The following is a 12,227-nucleotide window of genomic DNA, read 5'->3' as shown; positions in this document are numbered from 1 at the left end:
TACTCCTCCCGGTTCAGGTTCGGTTCAAATCCCTGTCCGCACTGTCAAAATACATAAATAATACAATTAAACTTTAAAACCCTCTCCATAATTAAACCACGTTTTGTCAAAGAATACAAAAATGCAAATTTAATTTATTTTGGCTCGAGCTCCATCCAAAATTTTTATTTATTTTTAGACCCGAGCCTAGTCATATTTTTATTTTAGACCTGAGCTTGTCATGTCCCAAATTTAATTGAAAAATATAATTAAACGCATATTTAAACAATTAAATAATATAATGTTAATTCATTTACCCTAATCATAGAGAAACTATTCTATTTTATTACTTAGAATCTTTTTATATTTTGAGTAAAAATAATGAAAAGCCTTAGACCGATTTTCCAAAGAAAAATTTTTAAGACCTTTTTCATTACTTTAGGTCTTTTTTTAAGGATCCACTAAAACTGTTTAAAGGCCGATAAATATAAAAACATAATTTTAATCAAACTGCATTCCCTATTACAACTGATGCAATTCATTTAATATACTGCATTTGTTCTAATATTTTTGCTGTAATGCATTCGCAATAATGCTCTCGCGGTAAAACATTCGCGATAACACTTTCACGATATTACATTCGCGCTAATGCATTTGCTATAATAATCGTGCAAATATATTCGCGGAAATGCATTCGCTATAATAACTTTTAGCGAATCGGCATTCGCGGTAATGCATTCGTTATAATTCCGTGCTAAAATTGTTTAAGTATTGACAAGTAACCATAATTTACTGAAATAAATATACCTTGTGCTATTTAAATTGATAGTATATTTTGTAATAACTTAAATAAATAAAAATTCTAATTTTAAACTAAATATCAGGAAAAATTTTTAAATGCAATATTCCTTAATTTAAAAAAAATTCGCTAATTTAAAAATATTGCATGAAAAATGTTAATCGTATAAATGCAAACAGGTTAAGTGATAATTATAGGATATGTGAATGTTTTAAAGTCCCTTATATATTCATATATAATATTGTTTAATTGCGAATCGATAAATTTTTTAACCAAGCTTCCCAGCTAGAATTGTGATCTATTCAAGTTTAATTTTATTTATCTTTTAAGCAATGCATTATTTTTTTAAAAAATAAGGTGAGTTAATCAATTTATAGCATATGGGCGCAGATTTATTATTGGACGACAGCACGTTTGTATTTTATAACGGCCGCCGGCGAAACAACATGCATTATAAATAATGTAAATTTTTTACTATTGCCAACAAAATTAAACTAAAAAAATTTTTGGTAAAATTTAATCAAAAAATTTGTATGAGCATTCTCAAAAACCTTCATTCAAGATAAAAATAATAGATTTATCTTATATAAAAGATTAAACACAGTAGCTGGAGCGGAGGAGGGGGGGGGTGCATATAAATTCTATTCTATATAAAAGTATATATATACTTTATTTGAATAACAAATGCATAATTAATATAAAATTAGCTTCTAGAGTTAGTTAAGGTCTAGAGCAAGTTTTCAGAAGTTAATAAAATCCCATTTGCACACTAATTTTAACGTTTATAATATATGAGCATAAATGATGAATAATATTTTTAACAAATAATAAATAAATAATTTTATTTGTAAAATAAAATATTAGGTTCTCAAAATCAAAACAGATGGACCTATAAAAGACACAATCGGTGGCATATATGGCTCATCCTTCACTGAAATTTTTTCTCGGAGTTAATATTGTGGTAAAAATATATAAATACCGCTTTATATATTATGCAAAAAGAAGGGAATCAAAATGATATAATCTTTATTTAAATTATAGGATAGCTTTGATTTTTTTTACCACTTGCTTTTTAGGGAACGCATGATCTCCAGCCTTCCCAACTATTTTATAATTTATATTTTAAAAAAATGATAACAATTTGCAAAAGAATAGTTTGATATATTCATTTATTATATATTTTCACTCTTGACAAATCATTTTATAATTTACAAATGCGCAAGATAAAGTATTAGAGTAAAAATTCACGTTTTTGGCGGATTCATAATTTTTGTAAAGGAGGGAGGGGATATATTTCACCATAAATTTTATTAGATTATCTAAGCCCCCCCCTCCCCATGAAGGCTTTTGGTCTTACATTTATTTTATAAAATTGGTGTATTTAAAAAATTAACTAGAATTTTATGTTATATTCACCAATATCTAAGCTACCGAAAATACTTGGTTCGACTTGTATAGAAGAATTATTATGGCTATTTAAGCTAACTACACCTGAGGCAATATGGCAAGGAGTAAATACCACTAAACCCTGATATTTTACCAGTTATATTTGTAATATTTTGAATGGCGTTAGTTCTAAGGATATCTAAATGAATTCTCAGAACAGCTGGTGAAACATTTAAAAATGCAGATTTGATATGGTTCACTAATTGTCTTAAGCGGGTATATTTGTTTGTAATAGGAATGATCTATTTCATTTATATGCCTTTATTGTGAAGGCTATTTTTTAAAAAAAATATTCATAAATAAAAGCACGACTATTACTTAATCTTAAATTGCGCCACAGGATATAAAGTAGTGTGCCTTTGTTACTATCTAATTATGAGACTAACCAATGATAGTTTTATTTTATAAAATTTTATCGAAAAGAGGACATCTGTCATATACCCAGGTCTCTCCTATGTTGCACACTTAGGTGAGATAGGGAGAAAGCCCTACCAATCTATTTTTTAGGGAGCCCAAAATTTTTAATTAAATAAATCAAACATTTTTTATGGTTTAATGAAGTAAAATACACTAATTGCTTGATCCTTAAAAAAACATCTTCTATAATGATTTATAGATTTTTTAAACTCGAGTCCGGCCCGATTTTAAAAACGGATCTAAATTTGATCCAACTTGTAGTACAATGGGTTTTGAACCCGCAATTTTAGACTGGGTTTGATACAAGGCAAAATAGCAAGAAGTGGGATCAATTTGAGTTATGAAACTACTGCCTTTTTATATCAGAAAAATAATTTTTATTGACATTATAATTTAATTAGCGCTGTTACAAAGAACCTAGACTTTTTGTTTTAAAGCTGTAAACACATGTCGTGGGTTGTCATCTGGTTCCACACTAGAAACCTAGCGCAACTTATATGTAGTAGCAAATCCCGGAAAAAAAACCCCTGGAAAAAAAACCCAGGAAAATAAACCACGGAAAATAAACCCCCAGGAAAAAAAACCCCCGGAAAATAAACCCCCAGGAAAAAAAACCCTCGAAAAAAAACCCCCAGGAATTTTTTATCATTTTTATAGAATTTAGTTAAGACCTAATAATAAAGGTATATTTTTATTTGGCCTACTCTCCATAAAAAAATGCTTAAATAAGAAAAACTGATGTTTAAATTGGTACTGGGAAAAAATGCCTCAGTAAAATAAAGATGTATGGTAAAAAAAATTTGCTATAGTAAAAATACAATACCATCTTTAAATATGATATTAAATAGACTAAATTTGACAAAACTTAGAAATAAGAAATGTTTATTTTATTGGTAAATCATGATTATGTATATACAAATTTTATAATTTATAATAATAATTATATTGGTTGACATCGAATATTGAAGGCAATCGCTCTTATAATCTGGAAGGCTTCGCACCCCATCACGGTATTCTTTGCAAAGTTTCTTTAGCCGAATCTGGTTGTTAGAACTCTGCCATTTTGTTTTCGATGTCCAACTACCTACGCGCCATCTTTCAAGTTTGGTTTCGTCGGCAGCCACCTCGCATTTCATTTTTTTAATGAGTACCCAGATTGATGGGTGTTTATTCCCAACCAGATTAGAAAAACTATGATTCCAACCTTCGCATTGATTATTTGTTTGTTCTTCATCTGAGAGAGTGATCTGATTCACGTTCCAGGTTTCTGGAGGAAATCGAGGCTCAATTCGACGTGTTTGGGATTGAGAATTGCTTCTCATGACCTCCCTTCCATTGACATAATTTTTATCGAAATAATCAAGAAAGTCCTTACCATTGCTCGGAGTAACTGTTCTCAGGAATGTCAGTGCATTGTCCATATCACATAACGGAACGAATCCTAAGCAGCCCATCATGCTACAAAAAAAATTTAGAGTTTCATCGGTCCTGTATTCGCTTTCCAGACCCAGCTTCTGAATTTTTCTATGTGTACTTTGACACAAATGGTAAAAACATCCTCTAATTACGATGTGATCCCCTAATTGAAAAAATAAATATAAATTATTAAACATATTAATAATCATACCAATGATACTCTTAACCGCGGTCATAGCAGACTTTTCGAAATCCATGTATATATATAATGGATCAGGAAATAAATCCCTTTCCTGACATTTAGACATTATTGTTTGAAATATTATTTCATAAGTACTTTGAGTTTTTTTTCTGGAGTACACAATAAACTGTAACGTTTTAAAAATACTCCATTTTTTTATATACTCCTTTAAGCTTATTTGTGGAGTATTTTCAGATTATATTGTTCGATTATAATGTATTTACATATCAGAGTATATTTAGATCAATGTAATTTTTATAATGATATTTTTTTGAAAAAGTGCTCATGTCAATCAAGATACATTATTCTTAAGGAGCTGATGATGACTGATATTTTATTCTAGTATCCTGAGGCGATTTTTTTGAATTTCCCGTCAAATTTTTTAGGTTAATGATGCTTGGTACCAGATGAAAAAATCGCCTGCGGGAAAATGGCTGATGTTAAATCGTTTTATATATTTTATTCAGTAGATACATTTAAAATATTTGCCTTTAAAATGCCATCTCCGAGAAATAATGGAATACCATATCTTTATTTGAATGGAAAAAACATGAATATCTCCCAGGCCAATTTTTTATTTAATCTTTTATATTTTATAGATATCTATCAATTCTACATATATTTCTACCACTCACAATCTCATCACAAAATCAATCAATACCCTACCTAATTTATTTCTTACTAAATAAATTAAAATCACTCATATATTGAAGATACTAATTACTTATAAATTTTGAATCAATCACAAAATTCTAGTTTCTCTTTCATATCTAATTTCATTTCATATATCTTTATTTAATTATCAATTTTTTTTAATTACATATACTTCTAATCTTTATTATTAATTCTCTAATTTTTTACTTTATAAGCTCCATTCCTTTTTTTACATAACAAAAACTCTTATTTTATTTAATTTCTTTAAACCTTTTAAACAATAATTGATTTTATTTAACATACCTCTACTTTATATTTCAACTTTAATCTTTTTTACCAATATCAACTTAATCAATTTTATTTATATATTTTAATATCCTAATTATCATTTAGACTGCCTCTTAATAACATTTGTAACAATTTATTAAACACTCTTAACAAAAATGACACATAATATCTTTTGCTTTTTATTCTTAATTTTATTTAATATTATCTTCTGCTTTTTCTTGCTTCCCTTAAAAAACAAAATTAATTAAAATTTAATCTCCTATTTATTATTTTTACCTTTTAATAATAAAAGATATTTTAAAATGTCATTTAAAAATAATCTTAAAATCTACTCCTTCAATATACCTGGCTTATTAAGCAAAATTACAATTTTGAGGAAAATCATGGAAGAAAATAACATTAAAATTCTTATGATCCATGAACAGGGTTGCCATGTCTCCCCCCATCAGTGGGAGTCTCCCACAATTTTTTAGTTTACCCACATACATCTCACTCCCACAATTAGAAATCTCCAACAAAAAGCTCCCACAATTTTTTTTTAGCATTTTAATGTTTTTAATATATAAATAATAATTTTGAGAGATATTTCAACAAGAATAAGGGCATTTCTATAAAACTATTGAATTTTTTTTCATTCGATAGTGAAAAATCCAACGATATAGCTAACCACCTAATGGTAAATATAGCTGATTCAGGGTTATCAATGAGTTGCATGTCAGCTTTCTGCGCTGATAATGCCTCTGTTAATTTTGGCAAAAATCAAAGTGTATATACCGAATTGAGCCAGCACAATAATGAATTAATATCAATTGGCTGTATATGCCATATACTGCATAATTCTTGCAAGAAGGCAATGAATGTACTATCTGTAGATGTCGAAGTAATTGTGATGAAATGTTTTAACGAATTTAGTTCATTAACTAAAAGAGTCACTGAATTAAAAGAATTGTTGGAGTGGTCTGATTTGGAATGGTGTAAGTTGTTGCGATATGTACCTATCAAATGGTTATCATTAATACCTGCCATCGAGAGAATTTTAAAATTTTACGAACCCTTAAAGAAATACTTCTTAAATAAAGATTTTAAAAGCTGTCCTAAAATTTTGAAAAATTTTTTCGAGGATGAAATGTCAGAAGCATATTTTAGATTAGTTTCACATGTAGGATATCTATTTCATGTAGTTAATATTCAGTTGCAATCAGAAGATTCTTTATTGATAAAGATTCACAAAATCATGCTACAGCTCTGTTCATCTCTATAGTTAAAAATAGTTAATAAATTTTATGGCGCTATTGCTAAAAATATCATATTAAAATGTTCAAATATTACTCTAATTAATACATTTTTAAATGAAGCAGATATTTTTATTAAGACAATTTTAGAATATTTACAATCAAAATTTGATTTTAATAACTCTATTTACAAATGTTTAAATATTATGACCTTGGAACAGAAACCATCATTTGATGGTTTATGTAATTTAATAAATATATTAAAATTACCGATAGACATTGAAGCCTTGTTTGAAGAGATTGTAATTTTTTCCATTTTTTATGGTTCGCCAGAATACTTAAAGTTAGATGGTCTAAAAGCAGAGGAGAAATGGGTGGAATTTTTTCGTAATAACGATAAATCCCCATGCTTGGAAAAAATTTGCGAGTGTGTTTTCTCCTTACCTCATTCTAATGCCTCATCGGAGCGCATTTTTGGCCTGATGAGGACTGCCTGGAGAAAGGAGAGAAATCGAATTGCTTTAACAACATTAGAGGCCGAGTTAATGGTTAAACAAAATTATAAAATGTCATGCTAGGAATTTTATAAATATCTTAATAACGACGATAAACGTTTAGTTCCATTATTTAAATCTCAAATAAAATATAATTAACTATAACTATTTGACTTTCTATATTTTATAAAATCCTATTTATACATTTGCATAAAATCAAATAAATTTATTTTTTACATTGTAAAATTAATATTTTGAATATTTTGGCAAATCATAAAAATAAAGAAGCATTACAATCTCTTCAAACATGACATCATATTAAATCTAATTAATAATTATCCGATAATAGTAATAATATTCTTACTTTGGTATTTCTGCAGCATAATTTAGTGAACCTTTATTAAATTATATTTTTCATTGCAACTGCATATTAACAGCATATAGTAGATTTCCTATATGTAAAATTCCTAAATATACTTCTGCCATTTATTTTTGAAAATTTTTTTCAAAATATTAGGACAGCTTTTATAATCTACTTATTTTTTAAAGGTTTGTAAAATTTTAAAATTCTACGATGGCGCGTATTAGGACGAACCTGTCAACCAACATTATGCTGACTCAATTCTGTAAATACACTCTGGTTTTTGCCAAATTCACTGAGGAATTATCAGATCAGAAAGCTGCCATGCAATTCATTGGTAATGCCAAATCTGCCATAATTTACCATTATAATGGTTAGCTATGTCTTTGGATATTTCATATCTGGAAAATTTTTTTTTAATAGTTTTATTGAAATGACATTAATTTTGTTGAAATAGGGGAGGATCAAGGGAAATGTTTTGATATCTCCTTATTAGATGCATCTGTTAGAATTGCATATGTTTGCACATCTTTTAAATCGTCAAGAATTGACCTTCTGGATTTATATCCTAAAACATTGATGATAGCCTTGCTCATTTGTGTTCTACAAAGTATACTCTTCATTTATATTAGTCATTAAATATTATGGGGAAAGATTCTACCAACATTGTGATGTTAAGTAGCTCTCTGAATGTTGTACTGCATGGTAGGTATTTACCATTTCCGCAACTGTAGTTGCATCTGTATTATTTCTTATTTTTGAAGAATATTTTTGTTTTGCAATAGATGTTGATAGACTGCTCTATACTGATTTATGCTTTGAAGATTTTCGATGCCTCAAAATATCATATTCCCCTCCCCCATTGTATTAACTAAATACTGAAGAACAACTTCCCCGCACTGATTATAATTATTTTTTACATTGTAAATTTAAAATTGTTTTTTTATAAAATCTTATTTATACATTAGCATAAAATATATTTTTTTACATTGTAAAATTACAATTTTTTTATAAAATTTTATCTTGTTTACATTCTTTTGTATTTAAAAAAGATCGTTGGTTATTATTTTTAAACAAAATTAATATATTATAATAAATCAATATGTTATTTTAATAATAAAGATAGTATTTAAGAAATTTTGTGTCGTACTCGTACTATAATTACCTATTTTGAAAAATAGTTGCGTATTTTATTTTGGAAAATAGTTACTTATTTTATTTTGAAAAAGAGTTGGATATTTTATTTTGAAAAAGAGTTGGATATTTTATTTTGAAAAATAGTTGGCTATTCAAAATTTTTTTTTTAGCAATTTTCATATTTTTCCCATAATTTTTATATTACTCCCACAAAATACAGAATTTCTCCCGCAATTTGAAAATTTTGACCTGGCAACCCTGTCCATGAAACTATGATTAACAATAATATTATCAAAAAAATTACATGGATATACCATTTCTTTACCTCGGGATCACCTACTGATAGAAATGGTGTATCATTCATCATCAGAGATGATTTTCTAAATTCTACCAAAAATTTCACTCCTTTTAACGATAGACTAGCATCTATTATTCTAAAAAGTAAAGGTAAACTAATTCACCTAATAAATGTTTATGCTCCTGCCAAACAAAATGAATACCCAAAATTTATTTCAAATCTTAAGAACTTCCTTAGCCACATCAATAAAAATCACTTTATCATCATTGGAAAAGACCTTAACATGAAATTATGTAATGAAATCACTAATTCTCTTATTGGTTTTGCTACTTTAAATCAAACAACTAACAATAATGCCTCTAAAATAATTGATATCTGTAAACTTTTTAATTTAAAAATCATCAACTCTTTTTATAAACAAAGAAACAATAAATATCACACATACTTCAAACCCAATTCTCCATATAAAAGCCAGTTAGATTATTTCATCACAAGTATAAAAATGAGCTCTTATGTTAAAAATTTTAACATTTTAAATGAAATTGATTTTTTATCAGATAATAGACCAATCTGTATCTCTTTATTCATTAAACCTTTATTTTTACATAATCTCAATAAATCAAACAAATATACTCCTATAATCCTTAAAAAATATAATATCTCTAATCTTAATTTACTAACCCCAGCAAATAATTTTCTACATAATTTGAATCAAATCAACAATAATGACTCATGGTTAAACATTTCAAACTCAATTATCAAAACAGCAAATACCTATCTTAATATTAATTATCAATATCCTGATTGGTTAGAATTAAGTTTGTGACTAGTTTTTGTCTGCATCCCTTAAACTTAAACTCTCTACTGGACCTTAAACTTTAACATATAACTCTAAAATGTATTACATATCTGTTTGTTTAATTAGTCATTTTTGGTTAGGCTTATACCATTAAGCCATGATTTATCTATTCCCTTGTTACTTTCACCCTCAATTCCCCTTTTACCAAGATGCTTATTAAGAATAATATATTATCTCCCAGATACTATTTTACTAATTTATTCCCCTTATTTTATTTTTTAGTTGTTTTTTAATAATTTAAACCAAGCTCACCATTTTTTTATTAATTTTACATTAGCTTATTTTCTTGTTACCTTTTTGACATTATTCTTTTGCTACTATTTTTGTTATTATTTTTTTGCTACCATTTATGATAATTTCTCGGTTAACATTTGTTAATTTAATCATTTTATAATAATAAACTGAAATCTCTCAGCATAGAGTAACTTACTTTAATCTATTCCTAGTTTAACCTTAATATTAAATGTATATATATTCCCCCCCCCCCCCCATCCGTTTCAGAATCTATTTTTAATTAGTGGTGCAATAATACATTGTTAATAGTATGTTTTAAATATCAAACTAAGGCATATTAGATTAGTATAAAAAATAACATTAATAAAACTTCTTCCAAATCAAAAATCCTTTTCATTTGACATTTTGTTCCTTTATAAGCTCTTAAAAAATGAATATTTTTATAATGTTATACAGGACATACGTTATAACATTATTTTTAGAATTACTGCAATTTAAAGATTTACATCCGGAAAGTAATATATTTTCATTAATCACATTTTTATTTTTAGATTCCCAACTTACAAGCAACCCATTATTTCATCATTAAAAGATACACAAGTGTTTTAAATAACTCTTAATTGCCAAACTACATTTAATTTATGTCGATGAGTATAACTACTGCAATGTAAAGATTTACATCATGAAAGTAATATATTTTCATTAATCACATTTTTATTCACTATACACAAAAATAAAATTGTAAAACCTTTCACTGCATAACCATATTTTATATCTGAAATTAAGTCATATCAAATTCGGTATCTTTATTTTAAACTGTGTTCTATGTGATAGCGAAATTCTTAGGGATAATAATTTTGTGACATGTCCTAGTTTTATTAAACATTTTTTTTATCTAAAATGTCAATCAAGAAGATTGGAATTATAGATTGAAAAAAGATTAAAAAATATTTTTTTATGATTTTGATTTTAAAAAAAATAAAAGTTTGAATTTTAAAGGCTCCAAATATTATTAAGATTTGTTCATTAAAACTTTTTATTAAAGATTTAAAATATTATTAAGATCTTTTTATCAAGTTTTTTTTATTCTATATATATTGTTTTATAATAGGTATTTTAACATTACATTATGTTATAACCATATTAACCAAATTGAAATATTCACAAGAAGTTAAATAATATATACTTAATTTCTTTTTCTCTTTTAGGTTATTTTGCAATTGATTTGAAAATATTAATCTAAATATCGATAGTAGATTTTAAGCTTAAAATCAGCCACCTCCCACCCTTAAAATAATTTAATTATCTTGTAATTCTCGGGTATAGGCTTTTGTTTTGTCCAACTTCTTTTGTTATTAGCTTATAGATGTTTAAATAACAGTTTTCGAACTGTTGTGCATGCGGCTTGCCCACAAACGTGTGAAGGGCTCCTCATTTTCTTCCCCCAAATATTTTCCAGTTTGATGGTTTTTTTTTGAGGAAAACCTAGCGTAGCTCTGTTGTATCCGCAATATCTCACGTAGAAACAAGTATTTATTTTTAATTATATTATTTATTTCTTATTTTTAAATATATTATTTATTTCTTTAAATTTATTTTTTATTTCATATTTTTAAATATAAAAGATTTTGAAGAAATAAAAAACTTCATTTTACACAAGAAGTATCCACTAGATTTAGCTGGCAACCATGGAGAAAAAAGAAATTTCCGTGTCAAAGCCGCTAGATATAAAATGCTCAATGGTAAATTATTTCACTATTCCCACAATGGTGAAGTAATTATCGACTCTATAAAACGAAAGGAGCTTATATAAACAGTCCACGGTGGTTGTGATACCAATATTGAAGCTACATCACTTGCTGCCCATTTTGGTATCACCAAGACTCACAAAAAATTGGCTGATAGGTAAAATATTTAGATTATGTTTAAAATAAAATAAAAACAAATTATATTTACACAAATACTTCCAATATTTAACAAATTCATGTTTTATTATGGACTATTAATAAAGGTATTCATAAATGCCATAATATATGAATCATAATAATATTTCTAGTTATATGATTAAAATTATTTTTTAGCTTCTGGTGGCCAAATATGAAAGATGATGTAGTCAAATTTATTAATTCTTGTGACATCAAGGTGTAATACAAGATTTGATAAAACTACCAATGAGTTACAATCAATTCCTATTAGAGCAAAGGTAGTAAAATATATAAAAATCATTGATTTGTTAAATTTTTTATAGTTTTAATCATTTTAACTGTATATAATTTTTTTTTATATATTTTATTTATAGTCCTATTAATGGTATGACACTATTATATATATATGACACTTGTTTAATATATTTGTTATTTTCGCATATTGTA

General features: G+C 26.7%; 1 protein-coding gene across 1 annotated transcript in view; it reads right to left on the bottom strand.

Moving 5' to 3' along the window:
• LOC135926933 (uncharacterized) overlaps window positions 1-4,365 on the bottom strand; it is a 98,955-nt gene extending 94,590 nt beyond the window's left edge. Inside the window, exons 1-2 of the mRNA XM_065462864.1 lie at window positions 4,269-4,365; window positions 3,596-4,220 (exon numbers count right to left, since the gene is read on the bottom strand). Of these exons, the coding sequence (XP_065318936.1) occupies window positions 3,596-4,220; window positions 4,269-4,365 (722 nt within the window). The remainder of the gene's footprint in view (window positions 1-3,595; window positions 4,221-4,268) is intronic.
• Between the last annotated feature and the right edge of the window lie 7,862 nt (window positions 4,366-12,227).

Source organism: Gordionus sp. m RMFG-2023, chromosome 3, assembly GCF_954871325.1.
Source record: "Gordionus sp. m RMFG-2023 chromosome 3, tfGorSpeb1-WG-v2, whole genome shotgun sequence".
NCBI lineage: Eukaryota > Metazoa > Nematomorpha > Gordioida > Chordodea > Parachordodidae > Gordionus > Gordionus sp. m RMFG-2023.
Note: the sequence above shows the minus strand (reverse complement) of the source record. Positions and strands in the feature narration are given on the sequence as shown.